The 22978-nt window shown below is 40.4% G+C and overlaps 1 protein-coding gene across 15 annotated transcripts; it reads left to right on the top strand.

Annotated features, from left to right (window-relative positions):
* Positions 1-749: 749 nt before the first annotated feature.
* tnnt3a (troponin T type 3a (skeletal, fast)) lies at positions 750-22761 on the top strand. 15 transcript variants are annotated; one of them, XM_036003683.1, is made up of 15 exons: positions 778-930; positions 3490-3530; positions 4413-4426; positions 5040-5048; positions 5565-5729; positions 8437-8454; positions 9308-9326; positions 9464-9509; positions 10700-10816; positions 11880-11957; positions 12398-12511; positions 13507-13619; positions 15157-15247; positions 18477-18517; positions 22421-22705. In XM_036003683.1, exons 2-15 carry the CDS (start codon positions 3511-3513, stop codon positions 22455-22457), a joined length of 882 nt encoding a protein of 293 aa, XP_035859576.1. In that variant the 5' UTR covers positions 778-930; positions 3490-3510; the 3' UTR covers positions 22458-22705. The 15 variants fall into 15 exon arrangements, with proteins under 15 accessions (XP_035859570.1, XP_035859572.1, XP_035859582.1 ...); XM_036003682.1 differs by lacking the exon at positions 18477-18517 and adding an exon at positions 16720-16760; XM_036003677.1 differs by lacking the exon at positions 18477-18517 and having other exon boundaries at positions 750-861.
* Positions 22762-22978: the final 217 nt, after the last annotated feature.

Raw genomic sequence — 22978 nt, 5'->3', positions numbered from 1 at the left:
GGAACATGCATTTGTGGGATTGACTCGTTTGGTGTCAGGCATTGGCAGAGAAGATTTTTCATGGGCGCAACCCACATACTCAGCGCTGCTCCTCATCCTACAAATGCATGGAACTAAACAGGCTTTCCAACGGTATAAGATTTATTGCCAAAAAGCATTGTTACCACAGAGAAATAATCTACCAAACACAAATTTCCTTACTTTTTGTGCTAAATTTAAAAATGCCCTCAGACCTCTGAGGATTAAAATACAACAAACTGCTTGTTGGATTTAAAACAAATGAAAGGAAATCATTTCCAACTTTCTTTTATTGAACAAATTGAACATTGAATTGAATATGAAAAGGCACCACTAAAAAGAGAATGACAGTTACATTTTAAAGTACATTCTTCCGCAATGTGTTCACCGCGCCAGTTGTTATCGCGATTACCTTTTTTAAAAACTATATATTGTGCAGCCCGAGCTTGGATAGACACATTATTCAGGTCCTTCTTTGACTGTACGTTTATGTTTTTGTGTCTGAGACTTCTTTAAGAGCTTCAGGATCACCACCTGCCTCGCTTCCCTGAAGTCCTCCTCTCGGCCTCAGATGAAATTTGCTTGCCTAATGCAGCCGCCCCAGAATAGAAACCCTTGGGGGGCCGTCTTGGCTGCCCCCTTTCTCCAAACTTGAGCCTCCCACCTTTAGCATTCGACCCCTTCCATCTCCTTATTGAGTGCCAGCGGTGGGAGGAGGGGGACCCGTGTCACGGACCCTGCCCCTGCGCAGGCTCCCGGCCTCGCCTCCAGACCGACTCCCTCGGCCAATGGCGAGGCCGAGCGGATCGTGTGTCACTATAACAGAAGGACATAATCAGCGCGGTAAGTTTGCAGAACCTTACAGCCAGTCTCGGCCAGCGGGGAGCTCGCTTCTTTCAGCTTTTCTTTGAGGTAAGACAGAGGGGAAGGGAGTGTGTGAGTGTTAAGAGAGGAAGCTCAAGTGCAATGTACTCCCCCCCCCAAATAACATCACCCAAACTGAGGACAGCTGAGTCCGCGTGTTGATATCACTGCCACGATTAGTAGAGGCTGCTGCCAGGGTCAGGGGTGCGACAGAGACAGGGACAGGCCTCCCTTTGACGCCCGGAGAGTGATGCTTTTTGTGTTGAAATCTAGTTTCCGTGTTGGGGTTTGATGTTTGATTGCAGCTGTGCGCCTGAGACGCTGATAAGCAGCGGGGGTTTTGGACACCTTGTGACATCGCTGTATCTCCAAATTAAGAAATGTGGGTCTTTTATAATCAAGACACCTTGAGGTATCTTTGTATTTACAAAATGAGAAATTTGACTTTTTGTTTTGGGAGTTTGTAGTCAGGCAGCAGGGGTTTTTGGACACCTTTTGATTGTTATCTCCCAAATTTGACTCTGTAAAATGTGTAAAAACATTCATTTATTGGCGTTTAAAAGGTTCTGATGTTCTTGCAGGACGTCCGCTGTTACCCTAAAGGACTTTGTTGTGTTTCTGTGTTTTTTTTGGCCTGAGTCCAGTGTCCCAGCGGAGGTCCATATCATACCTGAAGGATTTACAGATAGCTTAGAGCCTTTGAAAGCAGCTTTCCGCTTCAGGAAGACAGAAGATGAGTTATGCAACATCATGAGAACAGCGGAGGCGGACGGTGTCAGGGACATTGCTGTAACTTTGTTTGGGGGATTGCAGGATTTCTTGGCTTAAAGGTTTAATATATGTATGTCCATTAGTGAAGCTGTAAATTGGGCGTGGAGTGTGTGTACATTAAAGCGCACATAGCTCGAGGATAAACACTTTAACATGTTGAACAGGAGCCAAGAAGATTGTTTTTTTTTGCTTATATTGTGTACCAATATAACATCACGGTGTAAACACAAATTTAAGTCTGGAATTTACAAGATTCAAAGAGCACATAGAAGGAAGCCTTTAGCATTAGCCCTTTAACCTTCCCGGCTGCCTTTCAGGGTTTATTTTAATTCCTGAGCAAAGTGTTCGCCGTCAGCAGGGAGCCTCGGGGAGATGATTGAAGGAACCATGTGAGAGCCAGACGGCCAGATAAGGAGATGAGGGTGGAATTAGTGTTCCAGGGGAAGGAACCCAATCTTCAGCATCGGATCCCCTGAAACCAGATCCTGGGCCTGCGCAGCTGTCAGATGGAAATAGTTGTGGTGTTGGGACGCATTTATGGTGGCCGCACGCTAATGAGACAAACGGCCAAAACTAATGCGACATCTAATCCCTGATAGATTAAATTATGAACGCATTCGGGTCATGGTGTGTTGTTCTTTGCAGAAGTTTTGGACTTTTACATCTGAACTGAATAGAGCTGCAAAGATTAGATCGATTAGTTGTCAACTATTACATGAATCGCTTTCAACTATTTCGATAATCGATTAACCGGTTTGAGTCATATTTTATTTAAAAACAAAAGTAAGAATTCTCTGATTTCCAGCTTCTTAAATGACACATTTTGGAGGTACTTTTACTTGAGTATTTACATTTTTTTGCTTCTTTATACTTCCTCGTCGGGGGAAATGTTGTACTTTTGTACTCCACAACTGCTGTCTGACAGCTTTAGTTACTTTCCAATAAAGTTTATAAAATATGATAGTTATAGATAAAACTATCCAATAATACATTAAGTGGGTATAAAAAGTAGTGAAAATGCTCTGAAGGCAGCTTGTTAAATGTGAATATCTTTGAGTTGGGGACAAAACAGGACATTTGAGGACGTCATCTTGGGCTTTTTGGGAAAGACTGATCCAGATTTTTCCCCATTTTCTGACATTTTAGAGACCCAACAACTAATTTATTAATCGAGAAATTAATCAACAGATTAATCAACAATAAAAAAAATAAAAATTGTTAAACGCAGCACGAGCTGAGAATGATTATAGATGTGACAGAATTTGCCAGAAGCTGATCTGAGGGTTTCTAAAGATAAAAAAGTCTTTCGAGTGATGGGAAAGGGCAGGAGGTCGACACTCACCCCTCCCGCCCGAGAGGAATCTTTTTTAAACGTTCGTGTCTCAGAAACGGGGCCGTTGGCATAAATTTAAGTTTGGCTCCCTTCTCACTTATCATCAGAGAAGCAGATTCAGAAGCGAGGCTCGAATTTCAGCCAAAATACTTTTTTTTAATTCAATTACACTGCACTAATTATAAACCCCATTCAGATCTGACACATTTTTTTTAAGCTTTCGAATGCGACGTCCTCGTAAAACATTTCAAATAATGAGCAGCAAAGTGTTTTCGCAATGAATCTACATTAACATTTTTGTAGGGGTTTTTTTTAAGGTGGGGGTGAAATATGTGCAGGGCAGCAGGGTGCGGTTTGGTCAGGGTGGGGTCGGCAGCAGATATTTAAGACGTCTGCAACTTAACCCCGAGCTATAAATACAAACACAGCAGGCTGCTCAGTCGCTCCTCGCAGACAGACTTTAACTTCCTCTCCTCTCTTCTCTCTTTTTTTTTTCTCCTCAGGTTGTAAAGTCCACTGTCACCATGTCTGACGCCGATGAAGTGTAAGTCCCATTCACATTTTCATTCACAAATTTCAGCCGTCTGTTGAGGAATCAGACTAAATAATCCAATAATCCCAACTCAAGGTCCGCTTACTGGCTTCTTTCTGTCGTCAGAGAGAGTTCAATTCAACGGCATCTTTTTGCAGTTAAACGCTCTGGAAAAAAAGATGCAAAGCAGCAGACCTTGAGTTAGGGCTTTCGCGATTTGGGCTCCTAAAGCGCCTGATTGGCGGCAAAACCACTTTGCGCCGGCCGTTCCATTGATTTCCTATCTGCGGTGGCACCAAACTATGCGCTGCGCCACCCCTGGCGTCGCGCACTGCTCGGATCACAAAGACAACGTTATGTAAACATTTATTTTGCACATTACATTTTGCAGGTAAAGTCTTATTTTGTCTCTTGTTCTGAATGACACGCGCAAATATCTCATCATATATTGTCTCTGGAAGTGTTTTATTCGACTTGTGTTTTTGTTAAAGAAGTTTAAAAATATCGCAATACTTAATACTATCAAATCGGAATACTTCTAGAATCGCAATGAATGAAAATCGCGACACAAATCACATCGGCGCCCACGTACCGGGAAAGAATTGAATCGGGTCAAAAGCATATCGTCCCGGCCCTACAGTTTATTTTAAGGGGAATTCAAAAAAGTTGTAACGGGTAAAGTATTAGCAGTTCAAGGTGTTTTCAGTGTTAATTTGTTTGTTTTTTAAGTTCAATAAATGGAACATCTTTCCATAATCTAGCACCCCTACTTTGAGTTCAGATTATTTCGTCAAACTACTCTCTGTATCCATACTCAAGCATGGGTTTACACGGTAATATTTTGATGATTAGATTCAAGTCTAAATCTGAGTTTCTTTGCCTTCTGTCTTGCAGCGAACATGTCGAGGGTAAGTAGCTCTATTTTCCCCCTCAATCCCCCCCAAACGATAGGTCCAGGTACAGTTGGGAGTTCCATGCTAAATCCCAGTATTATCTCTGAATCTTGCCTAACTGGATTTCCATCCCCTGTAGAGTTATTTGCACTGGAAACAAAAAAGAAATCCGTATGTTTACAGGTTTGGCTTGACTCCTCCAGATTCAAGTTGTGCAATAAAACGCTCTCTTTGATGCTCTTTGAAGATCTGCTCACATATTATCGTCCCGCTGTTGCAGGCACCAATGCTGGCATCAGGACAGTGTCAAATATGTTGTATGAGATTAAAATCTAAACGATTAAATCTGATAAACTGCACTGACCTGTTGGCAACATGTTCTGCTCTGCATGACCATCTGCAATTGTACAGTCCTCCTAAACTGAGCAGCCTTTCAGATTAAAGTTTGAAGCCACTTTTCTGTCTCGTCTGTGAGCGCCGATCAGCCCAGGAGGACTGTGTTGTGTTTGCTTAGCATGGATCCCCAGTGTACCCACATTTTGGATTCATATTGTGTCAAAACTGGGTACAAATGGGATCTTTTTTTTAAATGTTCTTCTGCTCCTCTCTTTCTCGGACGGACGTGAAGAATACGATGGTAAGACGTAGCCTGCAGATGATAAATCTAATGCCATTCATACTAATTTATCAGCCATTTTCCTTAATTTATTAAAACGTGTGTATCGTACTTTCACATGATCTCTTTTTTTGTGGCATGCTGGTTAACACTAACGCCTCTCGAGATTTAAATGAAAAGACACAAGAAAGGACGACTGCGTCAGGATAGAATTTGTCTCTTTTTTTGTCTTCGACCACAGCGAGTTTCAGCGCAAATATCTTCAGGAATATTTCACATTTCATCCATCAATGACTGTCCTTTTCCCTCCTGTAATTGCTTGCTGTCTCACGTGCTTTAGCGCCATCCGGTGGCAGTTCCCCCAAACTGCGCCGCAATGAATGAACCTCCTCATATCTCGCATCTCCCCTCCCTTCTTCTCATCTACTCACCCCCTCCCGACAACCTCTTTCCTCCATTTCCCCTCCCTTTCTCCTGCTTCCATTAACCCTCTCACCGCCCTTCCTCTCCCCTGGTGACTCGCTGCATGTTGTGTAGCTGTAGAAGAGGAGGTAGTAGAGGAAGTAGAGGTGGCCCCTGAGGCGGCCCCTGAGCCAGAGGCGGCCCCTGAGCCAGAGCCAGAACCAGAGCCAGAGCCAGAACCAGAACCAGTGGTAGAGCCAGAACCAGAACCAGAACCAGAGCCAGAGCCTGAGCCTGAAGGTATGTGCTATGGAGGGGGGAAGGGGCTATTCTATCATCCTTTCCCAGGCGACAGGTGCGCTCCAACGACTGCAGCCAGCCAGACAGACCCCACTAACGTTCATAGAGAGGCGAAGTCCCTCCCCTTCCTTTGGACCCCATGGGACCTTAATTCGGAAAATCCTATGTACGGTAGTGAACAGGGAGAGACTCATTCTTTTTTTTTATCCCATTTGAATTGAGCCATGAATTACACGTATGATTTTGACCTGTTTATAAGATAATTTTACAACTGAAGAAAGTCTCAGTTTATCAGTTTGTGTGAAATTGCTCAGCAGGGGCGTCGGACTGGGGCGAAAAAGGGGACTGAGTACCCAGGGCCCTCATGTGAGGAGGGCCCAGAAAGATGCTAGAATGAATAGCTGTGGATGCGGGGCCCATAGAAAATGCCTTTCTACAGGGCCCAGAATTTTGTGCTACACCCAAGAAAGCAGTGGGTTCAGTTCACAATGTTCTAAAGGTTTAATGAGACACATAAGCAAGGATATACATATTTTCTAACAATCGCTCCATTCATTTAGATGACACGTAGTAAGATAAGAGAGTCAGGATGAGCAGAAGGATTGTCCCAACGTTTGTTCATACAGACAAAAACGGTGTTGCAATTTAGGATACAAACAAAACAGATGGGAACGACTTTCTTCAGACTTTTAACAGAACAGAATGTGGAATGTAAAATTATTCACAACAGCCATACATTACATATACAACGCTCGTCTTTTAAAAGATTATTTTGTAACTGAAGAAAGCCTCAGTTTGTAGTAGTAGTAGTAGTAGTAGTAGTAGTAGTACTGCTTAGTTTTGAGTGAAACCGCTTAGTCTCGTCTCGCGCAAATACGTCACTTTGCTTTGCTGGCTAACTAACTTAGCTCTGTTCCACAAAACATGTAACGTTAGCTTACCTGATGTGTTTTATCGAGCCAAGTTTTATCAGCCAGGAAGACAGAGAACTAGCAAGATCCTCTGCTGTCGTGTGAGTAACGTTACATCCCGGCACTAAACACACAGTCATCGTAGTTTCTTATATACTTCAACAGTTTTACGACAAACTGAGACTTTCTTCACTTGAAAACTTATCTTTTGAATTGACAAACATAATTTGTGTAGTAATCCATGGCTCAATTCAAACGGGATCAAAAAATGTTTGTCTTTCCCCGTTCACTACAATACATATTATTTCGACTTTGCCTCTCTATCCTGGTCCGCACACATGCTCACCATGTCTGCTAATGCTAACGCTAACGTTGCCTTCCTTTCACCTCTGGACAAAGTCAAACACAGCCGCACTCAAAGGGCCGCAGGTCGGGATGTGATGACCTTTTCTATTTAAATATAAACAGATGTTGAAAGTATCATACCCAAAGCATTTAACAGTTAGCGTATGACTAATATATGGAAGATATTTGTGCACTGAAGCTAATGTTTAAGGCTGCTATAAAGAGCCAAAGTCCTGCTCCATATCTATGTTAGCTTTCAACTTGTGTACCGTTAGCTTCCCGTTCTCAAAATGCTAAAAAAGTAAAAATGCATTAATTCCTTCAGTCAGTCATTCATTCATTAAGTAGGCTAGTTAATGGTCTTAGCGAGTTCATTCTGAGTTAAATTGGCATCGACAACTTAAAGTGGACAGTAAAAATGTGTACATTTCGTGCATCTGTCCAATCTGTTTGTCCAAACACGTTGGCATACAGCACAAGTATATATCGCAGATGTATTCTACTGGATCCTTCAGTATAAAATCCTTTTACAAACCCAAAGTTTATATTTTTCCCATTCTGGGAATTAAAGATTCACAACTTCCGGAAAAAATAAAAATCTAAGTTGTCAAAATTTTAGCTTCCTGGCTAACGTAACTTACTTTGGCCTCTTTAATCAGTCTAACACAGCTGATACTACTGTACCACATGTACTTGTATTTGGAGTACATGCTCGCTTTTTCATCATTTATCAAATTAAATACATGTAATATCTCCAGCTGCTTATTTTATGCATGAAAATAAACATGTTAATTAAATGAAAAAAGAAGAGAAAAAGATCTCAGATTTCATCTTTTTCTAAATTCACCACTGTTACATCATCTTATGTTATGCTCACATGCCGGTGGGAAAGTCGATGTTGCATTCACACGCTATTTTGTTAGAAAATGACATTCATGTGTTTGATTTAATCCCACAAAATGTATGAATCAATGCCAAACCTAAACTTAAACAAGCTGTAACTTATCTGACATGTTGACGAAGTTAAAAAAAATATCCTGCATCATACATGTCCACCTATAAATCACCAACTTTACTTTGATGTTTCTCAAAACGGCATGTGAATTTACTGTAGGGATGAATGTTAAACGTTTAGCTGTTTGACGGTGGATACCGTGGCTTTAACAAAGCAAGACTTTATGCGTGGTTGTTACGTGACTGTTGTTGTACGGATGGAATTAGTGGCCTGAAAAATGCACACGATGCACATTTTAAGCAACTTGCCATTATTTGTTTGTGCTAGCCGTTAATTTTGGACACTTAGCTATTATTTGAGACTTTATGGTGGTTGCAAATTCCTGAATTTAATGTCTGCCATAGCTTTGTGTTTAGCTGATGCTCTGCTGCTCTCCGAGCGCTCGCTAACTGTGTTGTCTATTCTGCTTTTTGATTGGGATGTTTGCTGCATGCAGAGGCCTATGAAGAGGAAGGTATGTTGATTTTTTTTTAAAAGAAACTTGTGACCAAATCTGATATCTGTCATTCTGGTTTTGGAAGGACACGCAGTGTCCAGGTCTGACGTCTGTACTCGGGGAACGCCTGCTGTCCATAAAAAAAATGTCTGGAATAAAAAAAATCCAGGAGCGCTGCCCAATTGGCACTGAGAGATTGAAATCCAAATTCACACAGCAACAAAAAACACACAATTGTAAAAGCTTATAAGAGTTTTATGAAAGAGGGAAAATGTAAACTGCTAGTGGAGAAAAAGGGTGAAAGAATATGAGATGCTAACACGTGCTTTACTGCGCAGCAACCCGACCGTTACACTCGTGCTATGCCACTCGTCCTCTGCATGGCATGGAGCCGCCCGAATCTGGGTGCAAAGACTACGGAGAAATGAGGGGAAATGATTTTGTCTTGCTTGTGTAAAAATGATTTTGGGGTCAAGCCAAAAAAAAAACATGACACACATTGTTGGTACGGTTCAAAAGTCACAACTTTAAGCGACTTCTTTTTAGGCTTTTTTGTAATAATACAGCACAGTGTGTCACTCACAGCAAGATGGTTCTCTGATATTCTTAAAACTTCATAATGTTAAAAACGGTTTGGTTCTGGTTTTTTTTGACATGTGATGTTTTCATTTGTTTGTTCTTACCTTGCTGTTCAACTTCTAACCCAAACTTAAAATACTGAGGCTACAATTTACATTTTTGTAATCTTAATCTAATATACATAGAGAGCCAAGACCATGTAGTGTAATCCATGTAATGCCTGAGAAAATAATCTGCCTGGTTTCTAACCCCATGACATGTACTTGTCCCCTCTTCATTCTCTAACCTGCAGAGGAGAAGCCAAAGTTCAAGTAAGTTTCCTTCTCGTGTTTTCTTGACTTCAAATAATTTCTTTAGATATTTCAGTCCGAGACGTTTGGCTGAAAAGAAAAGCATGTAAAGAACATTATGATCAGTGTACTTAAGATGAAAACCCTCTCTCCTGCAGGCCTAGCGCTCCAAAGATCCCCGATGGCGATAAAGTGGACTTTGATGTAAGTGGATCTGAAGTCAATTAACAGTGATTTTATATAGTTCTTTACAGCAACCAGCAGGTATCCAAAGTGCTTTTACGACAAGGACCAAGAACACGCATGAAGGCTATGTTATAATCATATGGAGTAAACCGTGTTTTAAAAAAGTCGTGAGCGCTTTTTTAAATGTCACTGCCGACTTCTTTTTTGCAGCTCGGAGCATCTTTTTGAAGTTGAAAAAAGTTCAATTTTTCTGAAAAAAACGCCCTACGTTAAGCGTTTTTTTGACAGCCGACCAATGACAAGCAGAGTAGCCAGACACTAGTACAGGGAACTCACTTTGTTTTATCTAACGTTAGCACCTCTCTCTCTCTCTCTCTCTCTCTCTCTCTCTCTCTCTCTCTCTCTCTCTCTCTCTCTGTCTCTGTGTCTCTCTCTCTCTCTCTCTCTGTCTCTCTCTCTCTCTGTCTCTCTCTCTCTCTCTCTCTCTGTCTCTGTGTCTCTCTCTCTCTCTCTCTCTCTCTCTCTCTCTCTCTCTCTCTCTCTCTCTCTCTCTCTGTCTCTGTGTCTCTCTCTCTCTCTCTCTCTGTCTCTCTCTCTCTCTGTCTCTCTCTCTCTGTCTCTCTCTCTCTCTGTCTCTCTCTGTCTCTCTCTCTCTGTCTCTCTCTCTCTCTGTCTCTCTGTGTCTCTCTCTCTCTCTGTCTCTGTCTCTCTCTGTGTCTCTCTCTCTCTCTCTCTCTCTCTCTCTCTATCTCTCTCTCTCTCTCTCTGTCTGTCCCTCTCTCTCTCTCTCTCTCTCTCTCTCTCTCTCTCTCTCTCTCTCTCTCTCTCTCTCTCTCTCTCTCTCTCTCTCTCTGTCTCTCTCTCTCTCTGGAATAAAAACTATAAAACTACAAAAGCACCCTAGTCAACTTTTTCTTGTCCAAAAAAGACGCCCGGTGTGAACATAGTCTTAAAAGTAAAAAACAGAATATAGTAAAATCAGAAAAAGTTACATAAAAACAGGAGGAAGAAACGGAAAGTGTCACAGTGCCACTTATTAAAAGCCATTCCAAATAAATAAGTTTTAAGTCTGGATTTAAAAAAAAGAGCTATACGTCTGTAGTAGTGCAAATGTCAGGGCAGGCAGGGAAGTGACAGCGTGTAGGATTTCTGTTCACGTCGAGTGGTTTTCTATCTGTCTGAGGGTTGTTGTCTTCTCTGACCTGCAGGACATCCAGAAGAAACGTCAGAACAAGGACTTGGTGGAGCTGCAGGGCCTGATCGACGCTCACTTTGAGTGCAGGAAGAAGGAGGAGGAGGAGCTGATCGCCCTCAAGGAAAGGATTGTGAGTCACACTTTCAAACCCCGTCAAAGCTTTCAGACAGATAACGGTGGAATAGCTTAGAGACAGAGCGCGACGCGTCATACTCTGAAAGGCCGACCCCTAGTTTGGGAACCACACAACTGTATATAAAATATAGAAAAGTAGCCCCACCTGGAGCAGCTGCAACAGTAGCATGCTGCTGTAACTAAATTGAAAAGAAAAAATGAAAATAAACATGAATGAAAAATCCAAAACTATAACAATTCAAAAAATTAAGGTACTATCTTGCCAAGAGTTAAATGAGAACATTGAGACTTCTCTCAATCTTCTCACCTGGTGTGTGTGTGTGTGTGTGTGTGTGTGTGTGTGTGTGTGTGTGTGTGTGTGTGTGTTGGGTTAGAGTGCCTGTTATCTGTGTGTGTGTGTGTGTGTGTGTGTGTGTGTGTGTGTGTGTGTTGGGTTAAAGTGCCTGTTATCTGTGTGTGTGTGTGTGTGTGTGTGTGTGTGTGTGTGTGTGTGTGTGTGTGTGTGTGTGTGTGTGTGTGTGTGTGTGTGTTCTTGTTTAACTATATTCGTGGGGTCCAAAAAACGGGAGTCCAGTATTCTTGTGGGGTCCCGACAGCTTTGTGGGGCCAAAATGCTGGACCCCACAACTTTAAAGGGCTGTTTGAGGGTTAAGACTTGGTTTTAGGATTAGGGTTAGAATTAGGTTATGGTTAGGGTGAGGGTAAGGGTTAAGGTTAGGCATTTAGTGGTGATGGTTAAGGTTAGGGTAAGGGGCTAGGGAATGCATTATGTCCCCACAAAGATAGTGAAACGCACTATGTGTGTGTGTGTGTGTGTGTGTGTGTGTGTGTGTGTGTGTGTGTGTGTGTGTGTGTGTTGGGTTAAAGTGCCTGTTATCTGTGTGTGTGTGTGTGTGTGAGTGTGTGTGTGTGTGTGTGTGTGTGTGTGTGTTGGGTTAAAGTGCCTGTTATCTGTGTGTGTGTGTGTGTGTGTGTGTGTGTGTGTGTGTGTGTGTGTGTGTGTGTGTGTGTGTTGGGTTAAAGTGTGCAGAATAACGTGTGTGATGATGTCCTTGCAGGAGAAGCGTCGTGCCGAGAGGGCTGAGCAGCAGAGGATCCGCTCCGAGAAGGAGAAGGAGCGCCAGGCCAAACGTGAGGTCCGTGGTCTCATCTTCATCCTTCTTTAACCGTTAAAATACGACTCTTAAATCCAGCGTTTCATTTCAGTGTTAAAAAATCACTAACGTTTGAGTTCTAAGATTCAGTTTGCAGTGATGGTTTTTCTGTAAAAATAATTTCTGTATCTACACTTTTTAGGAATACGTACACCCTGATTTATAGTCATGGTTTCCTTGTTTTTATTCTCCTATTTCTAATTAATGTCATTTTAAAATATTATTTAATAAAAATGCCACATTCTCTTTTATTTTTCAGTGTTTGTTCACTCTGTTCTTTAGTTTGCGTCTCAGTTTGCATCTGCTTTAGCACATTTCTCTACAACTTTTTGTATTTTCTATTCATCTTTACCGTGGCGAGTGAGAAAAACGGCGGATTTGACTCGGCGAGGTCTCACTCTGTTTGGTTTTGTGTGAACCAGGAGGAGAGGCGGATCAGGGAGGAGAGAGACCAGAGCAAGAAGGCAGATGAGGAGGCAAAGAAGAAGTCCGCTCTCTCCAGCATGGGCTCCAACTACAGCAGCCACCTGCAGAAGGTCCGTACACACACACACTACAACTGTCTACAGCGCTGTAGTAGCGTCTTCTTTTAGCAATATAATGATACATTTAGCAGCAAGAGGCAATTCCAGGTTCAAAACCTTTTACGGCCATCAGAAGGAAGCTGCTCAATTGCCAAAATTGAGATCATAAGCAACATTGAGTTGGTTTCACAAAGCGGAGCAAAGTCACTTCCGCTGTTTTCAATCTGTGGAAAAAGGGGTGAGACCAAACAGACCGGTTTCATCACTACAATGGATGCACCGATTTAAAAAAGTCCCCTGTTATCGGATCTCAACTAATTCAATAAATTAAGTTAAATCGAAGTATAAAATATAAAATTCAAATACGTAAATACAACCAACCCCAACCCCCAGACTTTCTTCTATCCACCTACTGTGCAATATTTAATATTTAATACTATTGATAATACTGTGCAATTCCACTACTGTGCAATATCTGTATACTGTGCAATATCATTACTTTCATTGTCCAATATCTATTACTCATTGAATATGATCACCACTATTGGGCAATATTCAAATAATGTGCAATAACCCACACTGCATATTACACTCTATATAAAACCATTATTCATATATATATATATATATATATATATATATATATATATATATATATATATATATAGATAGATAGATAGATAGATAGATAGATAGATAGATAGATAGATAGATAGATAGATAGATAGATAGATAGATAGATAGATATAGCGTCTCAGAACTGTGCACCTTACCCCCCTTTTTGCACTACTTATTTTATTTCATGTTATATTTATTTTACGTACATGTTGGCACTGGAAAAGGAGTTGCTTTTAATCTCATTGTACATGTGTGTAGTGACAATAGAAGGCATTTTATTCTATTCTATGTCAAGATTATACTTAAGTACTTGAGTAAATGTACTTAGTTGCATTTCACGACTACTTTACCTCGAGATAAAGATGTGAATACTTGTGTTACTTTAACAGGCGGACTCAAAGAGAGGAGGAAAGAAAGAGACTGAGAGAGAGAAGAAGAAGAAGATCCTGGCCGCCAGACGCAAGCAGCTCAACATCGACCATCTGAACGAAGACAAGCTCAAGTACGACTCAAACGTTTCACGTTTTATTCTTGTCAGGGGGAAAGAAAACTCTTCATTTTCAGAGCGTGACAGGACACTGAAGCTAACGGACTGTCCGTGCTCTGACACTTTTTGGCTAACGTTCTCTCTGAATATCTGTCTAAATACAAATATGAATGATCTTGTTATGTTTTCGGTTAATTTATTTGTGTCAAACTAAAGTTTAACTTCTTACCTTCCTAATGGAATATAATTTTAACTTTACTTTAGCTTTTACGTTACAAGAGCCGGCAAAAGGAATCTAGTACCGTTGAATTAGCCACGTTTGCAGTGCAAATACAAATAGTAAAGTTTGAAGTTAATTTCCAGCCGTATCTGTATCATTAATAGCCAGAACCAACATTAACCTTCTCTGCTCTCCAACGCTTTGGCTACATTGAATGCGTAGCGTATGCGGACCGTTAGCGGAGCGTATGTGCCGCAGAATGTATCTTTTAACTCTGTTTCTCAAATGGGGGTACGTGACATTTTTTGTAAAATATTTTTCAGTTACAAGGCTGTAGTTACTTCTACTGTCTTTTTTTTCTCCAAGTTTGTCGCTTTTTTCAAAGTTTTTGTCACTTTTTTCGAAGTTTGTTGCTTATTTGAATTTTTTGTCACTTTTGTCTCCCTAGTGTCACCCGGACCAACGATCCGGGTGACGTACCAGCGGGGCTAGCTGGTAATTTAGGCTTTTACCAAAGCCGGTCGGTAGTAAGCCAAACACATCCTTCTTTTGTAGGAATTGTTCTAGGGCGAGTTTCTGTTCCGTTTTCAGAGAAAACTTGCCTTTGAAATTTTTTAAAACAGCAGCGACAGGTTGCTGCGCTACGGTGGCCGGCTTGTTGAATGTAAACAAAAAGCTGCTTGGTCGCTTCTCTATCGTCATCGTGTTAAACCCGCCAATAGCGCGCCAGGTGGATAAGCCAGTTTGTGATTGGTCCCTGCAGATTTGTAACGGAAGCAGGATAGATAAATATAGAGCAGGGGTCACCAACACGGTGCCCGCGGGCACCAGGTAGCCCCCAAGGACCACATGAGTAGCCCTCAGGCCTGTTCTAAAAGTGAAAATTGAATATTGACATTATCTGTTTCCCACCTCGTTAAGTCATTGTTGATAATTATTGTGAGAAATCATTAACGTGATCAGTGTCTTCACATAGATGAGTATCATTAATCATTAATAATCATATATAACTAAAGGCAAACTGAGCAAATTTGTTATTTCAGAAGAGTGTATCAAACTGGTAGCCCTTCGTATGACTCAGTACCCATGAAGTAGCTCTCAGTTTCTAAAAGGTCGGTGACCCCTGATGTAGAGGTTTCCAGCCTGAGCTGCAGGGAGAAATCAAAATCGCCGGCAGATCAGGCTGAGTTTACCCAGTCTAGGACGCGTAGTGTTGGAACGTCTGCTCCGCTTAGGTTACGTGTGCAATGTAGCCGACCCGTAAGTCATTGTGTTTGAAGGGATTTGATGTATTTGACTGACTTTGTTGGTGTGTTTCTGCGTTTCCTGCAGGGAAAAGATCAAGGAGCTGCATGAATGGATGAGCCAGCTGGAGTCGGAGAAGTTCGACCACATGGAGAGACTGAAGAGGCAGAAGTATGAGGTGAGAAAGCCTTTTCTTTCAGTCGTTGGAGCTCGACTTTCTGCACAGAAAAGACACATTTGAATTAGTTATTGCCGTGTTTTGTTTGTTTTTAATTAAAGCAGAAATTTAAAGGGGGGGAATTATTGTGAGTTATCAGAATCAGAATACTTCATTGATCCCCTGAGGGAAATTATTTAAGTACAGTTGCTCACAGTCACATTCAAGGTACAATAAGAGTAAGAAAGAGCGAGTCAATAAGTGTATAACGTAAATAAAGTAACATAGCTGCAATAAAAAATAAATAAAACGTTAAGAAGTAAGAGAGACTAGGTTACAAGTAAGATTAGGTTAAAAAATATAGTTTGTTTTGTAGACATTCTATTGTAGTGCAGTGTCAACATGAATACAGTATGAACATAAATAAGTACAGTATGAATATAAGTAGCAGCAGTGGATAAATAACACCTTTGCACATTATTGCACCAAGTAATTATTGTATATAATTGTCCAAGAATATAAAAGGTTGATTGACTTTTTATGAAAGGTCATCACACAAAATAAATCAGATCCATTTTTTGTGAAGCCTGATAAGTTACATATCAGTTACAGAAAGTTGGCGTTTAATTTCTGGTTATAATTTGTCATTTTTTTGTAGTTTTATTTATTTAATCATTGTTAATTCATGATTTGGACAGTTATAGTGCTTTTGTTGTTTTTGAAATAATTCCCGTACTGCTGCTGCTTGTGTTTAGATATTTAACATTTGGCAACTTTGACTCCTTTTGCTGCATTTAAAAATACATAATATGTTAATATTTCTCTAAATAAGATACGAAAGATGTTTTGTCAGGTATTAGGGCTGCACAATATATAATTTTGTTATCGCCTTCGCGATATCAACTGGGGTAATAAACACATCGTGAAAAACTCAGAAGGTTTTTGTGTTAGTTGAAAGAAAATATCAGCAGAAAACTGCACAAATGTGAACTTTCATTCTTTTTTTAAAGGATGCCTTTAATGTTCAATTCAATGTTCAATTTGTTCGATAAAAGATTTCCTTTCATTTGTTTTAAATTCAACCAGTTTGTTGAAGTATAGCAGAATACAGAAAGCAGCAGAACTGAGTACACTTTAATATCTGTTCATTTATCGCAAATAATATCGTTATCGCCATATTCAACAACGTTATCGCATATTTTCCTCATATCGTGCAGCCCTATCAGGTATCGTATTGTAACGTTACTTACTGCCCTAAATGCACATAATAACATATTTATCCACAGCTTTGCCTTCGGTACGTACTCTGATTCACATTTTTAAACTAGCGGATAAAAAACATCCACACGTTTCTCTCAAACTGTAGCTATTTGTTGTTGTTGTTGTTGTTGATGCTGGTGATCCTGAGGTTAGCATCCAGTCGAGCGAACCCTGCGGGTTTTTGGGGTTTTTTTGAACCCTGGATGTGCTCTTTGATCCCCCCCCTCCCACAGGTTACAACCCTGCGTAAGAGAGTGGAGGAGCTCAGTAAATTGTAAGTAGAGCGGAGCCGCGGGGACGATTCTGCCCGCCGGCTTTCTGCTCGCTGCATGTTAGCATGAAGGAAAGGTCGATACGAACCGAGAGAGGAGACTGCACACCACCAGGGAGACAAAGAACTAGCACAGGGAACTGAAGAGTTTGTTTCTAAAAAAGTGACCTGCTAAAAGTTATCTGCTGTGGAAAAAGTTTAGGATTCAGCTGTGACATTAAAGCAACACTAGAGAACTTTTCCCGCTTCGGTCCCCCTACAGGTTGGAAGCGGAATTGTCCATTACATTACATTGTCCAGTTCATTCGAACTACAGATCCGCTACCCAATCTGGCAAACTTGCATAATGTAATGTAATGTAATGTAATGTAATGGACAATTCCGCTTCCAACCTGTAGGGGGACCGAAGCGGGAAAAGTTCTCTAGTGTTGCTTTAAAGCTATAGTGCGTAGTTTCTGTCGCCCCCATTAGGAATTTTAAGTAATGACAACAAAACTGTTGACGCATCCACATGCTACAAGCCATGATACCCCAACCCCACACACACACACACACACACACACACACAAATGCGACAAAATCGTCCAAAAAAAGCAACAAAAACTTTGGAAAAAGCCCAGTTTTGATTATGCAAATGATGCCTATGAGTTACGTTACCTTCCATCGTTTCTTAAGGTCTTATTTGTTTTTATATACGAATGGGTTTTTTAAGCTGACATTTGAGTAGCGATGTCATTTTGGAGTCAAACTCTTCAGTCGTCTGCAGATAGGCGATCTCTGAAGATGTAAAGGTGGCGCTGAGTGACTGAGCTCCTCTACATTCTGTCCCGGTCTGGATGTTTTTAACTTTTGGCATCACAGAGCTTCCGGTCAGGTGTGTGAGCGAGCGGTCCAACAGGTAAGTCGGACCCTGCTGGGGTTTCAGAGCCTGAGCTGAAGCTGTGTCTCCCTAAACTGTTTCCTTTTTCCAGGGGAAACCACAACAGGAGTTTAAACGCAACAATGATCAGATGTGTGTCCTAGATTGGAGCACTAATAGAGAAGAATTTGGTGCAAAAAAATGTAAATAACGTATCTCTCAGGACACTCTGACGTTACAGAAACAGTCAAATGAAATCAACCAGGATACCCGCAGGGTCCTAAAAGTATTTTTAAAAAGTCTTCAATTTAATACTCTAAAATATGGCCTTAAAAGGATTGAATTTTGTTAATTTTTTCTTGTTTTGTAGGATTTAATAAATGCTGTAACGTCATAAATATGTTCTGTGGGTAACGTCTACATTTTCTTCATTTTGTATTCTTAGTTTCATAGCATAAGAGCTCTAAATGCGACAAATATTTTATTCATTTTAGAGAGTACAAAGACACTGAAAAAACACACACAAAAGTGTTTTATAGTATTTGGGTTACGTTACTCAGTAAATACTTCTTTTCTCAGGCTTTGAATCCAAACTGATTTTCCGATATAAGGCCGTGAAGTTGGCTTTAAATTTCATCCTTGGTGGTATTTAAGTCTTAGAAAGTCTTACATTTAATCTGGAGAATCCTGGGGGAACCCTGTAAAAGTGAATGCAGAGGAAAACACTGATCATATGCGTGACCCCGTCTTGGTTTCCCATAATGCATCAGCCCGCAGCGGTCCACCCCACGGAGCAGAGGGAAGCCTTCTACTCGGAGGTAAATGTGTTTTAAAGCTGCTGCTGCTGTGTCGTCTTTCAGGTGCAAGTGTACAGGAGGCGCATTGATGAGTTACAGAAGCAGTAAGTATACGGCATCGCTGGGTTCACTGACACACAGTAATCTCAAAAAATAAACTAAACTCCAACTGTTTTTATGTGTGCGTGAACCCTTCCCTTAGCCCAACATAAACTGTCACGACCGTTTAGGACACTTTATGGCAGTTTATGGCAGAAAACAGTGGCTTAGTAGAGATTTATCCTTTTCATTTTTTTCATTTTTTTTAGCTTCAGTCTATAAACTTGTTTCGCTCTGAAGATTTAATGTAGGCTACGTTCAAAAAAAGAAGCCCAAATCTGATCTTTTGGCATCCATAGCTCTTTTATTTTTCATTAAAGGTTTTGGTATTGTTCAACCTGGACCCTATTTCCCCATGCATTGGTGTGTAAGTGACTAATGTGAACAACAATCTTTGAAATTGTTCCAGTATTGAGCGACAGCGCTGTGAATGGCGACCGTGAACCAGGCTGCAATGTAACCCTACAGGACAGATGTTCACCGTCAATTTCTACTACTACTACTACTACTAAAAGTTCTGTTTTTTTACTGACAGGCTCAGATTATTATTATATTATATTATTATAAGTGTCTGACAACATTATGGAAAGGATCCCTACAGAGATAGACCTTTTTGTTAAAGAGTAAGATCCTTTTAGTTTAACATAAAATCACCATCACCAAACTCCACCAGACTCCATGTAAATAATCAGTACTTTAAGCGTGTATAGAGCCAGCATATTTCCACCAGACTCCATGTAAATAATCAGGACTTTTAGCATGTATAGAGCCAGCATATTTCCACCAGACTCCATGTAAATAATCAGGACTTTTAGCGTGTATAGAGCCAGCATATCTCCACATGTAAATGGGTGAATTAAGGGTTTATTTCAACCAAACCAGAGTGGTGATTGTTGGAACAGTGGAAAGACGAACCAAGACGGCTTTTGATAGTTTTATTTGGTTTCTGTCCACTTTGAATGAAATGTGTTTTATGATGATTAAATTAGTGGACGGAAATTGAAAGTGCGCAATTGTCCATTAACGTTTCATTGCAGCTTGTTTCTCACTCAATACTGGACCAATTTCAATGATCGTTGTTCCCATCAGTCACTTAGTCACAAAACAAAAACAACGGAAAATAAGGTCCAGGTTTAAAAATACCAAAGTTGCCCTTTTATCTGTCCAAATTTAGAGGTCCTAAAGTCCAAAGAATTTTTCTTGTGCAGGGTTAAACAGGTTCCAGGTTTAAAAAAAACTAAATACCTAATACCTAAAATTAACATCCTAATAACATAAAAGTTAAAACAATATTCAACTTATGCCATTTTGAACGTTTAGCAGGCTAGCTGATCAGCTAATATAGGGGATTAATATGCTAGATTGATTGTAGAAAGTCAGCTAGGCTAACTAGCTAACGTAGAAACTAAACTGAATAATTTGATGCAAATAATAGGGTTTCATAATATAAGCTAATCGTGTTTTTTCTGAAAAACTGTTTGTTGACTAAATGCTAATCTGTTGTGTAGGCTATGTGGTAGTTATTTAAAAAAAAAAAAAACAAGCTGCTGCTTTTGTGCGTCTTCACAGAGTTCCCGCCAAGATCATGTGGTAGAAAAAACAACTGGTTTGCTAAAAATCAAGCAAAGATTTAAAAAATAACTCATCTTGATTTAGCAATCTGTGCACAGATTTCTTTTTTTCCTGCTACATGACGCCTGGTGGGCTCCGTATTTATTCGTGTCTGTGTTGCTTCTGTAATGTGCCAAACATTTTGTGTGTAATTTATCATCATGATCATCATGTTTCCATCAATAACACCAGATATTTCATCCCATTATAACTGTACTGGTATCATCCAGTGTCGGTATGTGAGGATCGTTCCCTGGTGTTTTCTGAAAAAGGATGGTTAAGTAATCGTCAGTATAATGTACGACCAGGGGCGATTCTAGGATCAGACCTTTAGGGGGGCTCAGCCTCTAATGAGAATGTGACACGGATACTTAATCAGTAATTTCATTAGCCGATAATCTCTGAACTAGCTACTGAACAACAACGTCAGCTAACATTTTTTGACACTATGATGGAACTAAACCTGACACTTTATAAGTCACAGTAATAACGACCACTTTGACTCAATCTTCTAACATTCAGCAATTTTAGTTGCTTACGTTTTAATTTGGGTTCTAATCTGCGCTATGAAATTACCAATTTCTTCTCTGGGGACTACCAACGTTAAACTTCACAACCGTCTCCTGCTCTCCCTCTGACAGATCAGATAGAGACTCAGCCAAAAGGCGGGAGTCTGGCACAACCACCTCTGATTGGCCAACACTATGTTTCTGTTAACCCTTTCCTTGACTGGGTTACAGGTGCATAGCATTGGCGACAGCAACACAGGATATTAAACCTGTTTTAAGCCCTTTGAACCTGTAATTGTTTGTCCTCTGTCACTAACAGACAAGTTCATAAACTCTATCTTGAAGCACTAAAATTGGCTTGAGCCCCCCTAAAAAGGGTCTAAAATGTGTACGACAGTAACTCGCTGGCTAGCCTTTCCAAAAAATGTTAAGAAAGCTGCCTGATTTTTCAGACAAAAACTAACCGCGATCATATAATAAGAAAAATGCAATTATTAATACAGTTATGACCCAAAGTGGAGCATCCTTTTTCAGTGTAAAGGCCAGGGTCATCTGCATACGGACATCTTTACTTCTCTGTGTGTGAGAGCCATTACAACAGTAACTGTGAAGGTAATCACGTTACGTTAGCGGCTGTTGGACTCCGTAATGACTCGGTATGTGCAGGTAAGTGCTGCATGAGTTTATGTCTAATTTCCGTCTGAAAGAAGATGTCTGAGGTAATGTTTCATGCTGGAAATTAAGCCTTTTTTTGCCATTTTGCATGTAGCTCCGAATCCGTTTGAAAAGTAACATAAGAAGTTTGAGGGTAGAGTTGTTTTCTCATGATTACAAAGAAGTATTCCAAGAAATAAAACTGTATTATTTTGTGATCTAGACTTTTTTTTAACCATAACTTAAACATTATCTCCATCCGTTTTTGATCTTGTTTCTTTTTAAATTGACTGTCGCAGGAAAATGCTAATGATTCGGGAATGAGTCGTTAGCTACGTTAGCTACCCAGAGGTTTTGCACAATCAGATAAAAACAGAAACAGAAACAACTAACATGTAAACAAGACAGACAGCTTAAGAATTCATAGCCATCGTATCGATCTTTGTCAACAAGAGGGTACTATAGTTAAAGTTTTTTTTACTATAGTTAAAAGTGTAGGCTGCTTACTATGTCAGTTGGCAAACGTCTGTAATTTAGGTTCACAAACAAACATTTAACCTTCGCTCAAACTGAACAGTGTTTATCTCCTGTAGATTTATTTAACTGAGTTTATTCTTGGCACCTTTTTGAAAAAGTGTATTTTCTGAAGGGATTTCAGACGACATGTTAGCAGATATGCTAATCTTCTGCGCACAACATGATGCAAGACATCCAACTGCATTTTCACGTATATTTCAACTCTTGCCTGACCCAGACAAACCTTACTATGTGTTTAGACGGAAAAAACACTTTTGTAATCTTTGAAAACTGCTCAGGAGCCTTTAAAGGAAATACTTCATCTACAAAATGACATTCGTGCATAATTTTCTCAGCGAGTGTTGCCTTAAATTGCTGAAGAAAAGTTTGTTTTTGTTGTACTTTTCTTCAAATGTTCAAGGTAACACTCGCTGAGTATGTGATACACAAACGGTCAGTTTGAGGATGGAGTAACCCTCAAGTGTGAATTAGTGTGAAATTGAAAGCCTGCACGGCCGTCAACTGCCCCTCGTTTAACAAATCTTTACAAATTGTGTAAAACAGGCCAGATTTCTGACATGTTTCTGCATTTTCTGTTTCGTCTTTCTCGTATTACAGCAGCAAGAAGGGAGCCGCCGCCCGCCGCAGAAAGTAGATGGTCTCCGAAACCAAACTGCGATGTTCTCGGACACACGCCTGACGAAAAAATGCACACTGTGGCGAAGGCCGTTGCTCAGAAGAAGCCCGTAACGCTGAGGTGTTTGAAACTACCCACCCAAGTCCTGACACATGCAACCAGGAGCCTTTAGCTGCTGCTCAGTAGGAATAAAGAAACTGGCGCTTCCTCACCCTCAGCTGTTTTGGTTCTCGTATTTTTGTAAATAAAGTGTGACACTTCAAGAAGCCATGTCTGTAGAGCTGTTGTTATTCAGAAAATCAATAAAGTTCCGTATTTTTCAGACAGTCGTTTGTTCAACACTGTTTTCTAACCGCAGAGTTGAATTTAACCTTTTGTTTAACCCCTCTGCGGTCCTCCCGGGTGAAAAGTAATACTTCTTTTGTCACGTTTGATGCTTTTTTAAAAACGTTTTTGTCTGTAGAAAAACAGAAAATGTCCTAGCAGAAAATTACCAGCATCCTTTTTTTCCGTTAAGGTTACGGACATTTCTGTTAATC

This window comes from Sander lucioperca, chromosome 7 (genome assembly GCF_008315115.2).
Source record: "Sander lucioperca isolate FBNREF2018 chromosome 7, SLUC_FBN_1.2, whole genome shotgun sequence".
In the NCBI taxonomy this organism is placed as follows: Eukaryota; Metazoa; Chordata; class Actinopteri; order Perciformes; family Percidae; genus Sander; species Sander lucioperca.
The sequence above is the reverse complement of the archived record's forward strand: the minus strand, read 5'-3'. Positions and strand labels throughout refer to the sequence as shown.

What these genes read in the sequence shown, in the direction of transcription:
- tnnt3a (XM_036003690.1), top strand. Translation starts at nt 3,511, where the DNA reads ATGTCTGACGCCGATGAAGT. An exon ending in ACAGCAGCCACCTGCAGAAG is followed by an intron (nt 12,512 to 13,506) that starts GTCCGTACACAC and finishes TTACTTTAACAG; the next exon opens with GCGGACTCAAAGAGAGGAGG. An exon ending in TGAAGAGGCAGAAGTATGAG is followed by an intron (nt 15,248 to 22,420) that starts GTGAGAAAGCCT and finishes CTCGTATTACAG; the next exon opens with CAGCAAGAAGGGAGCCGCCG.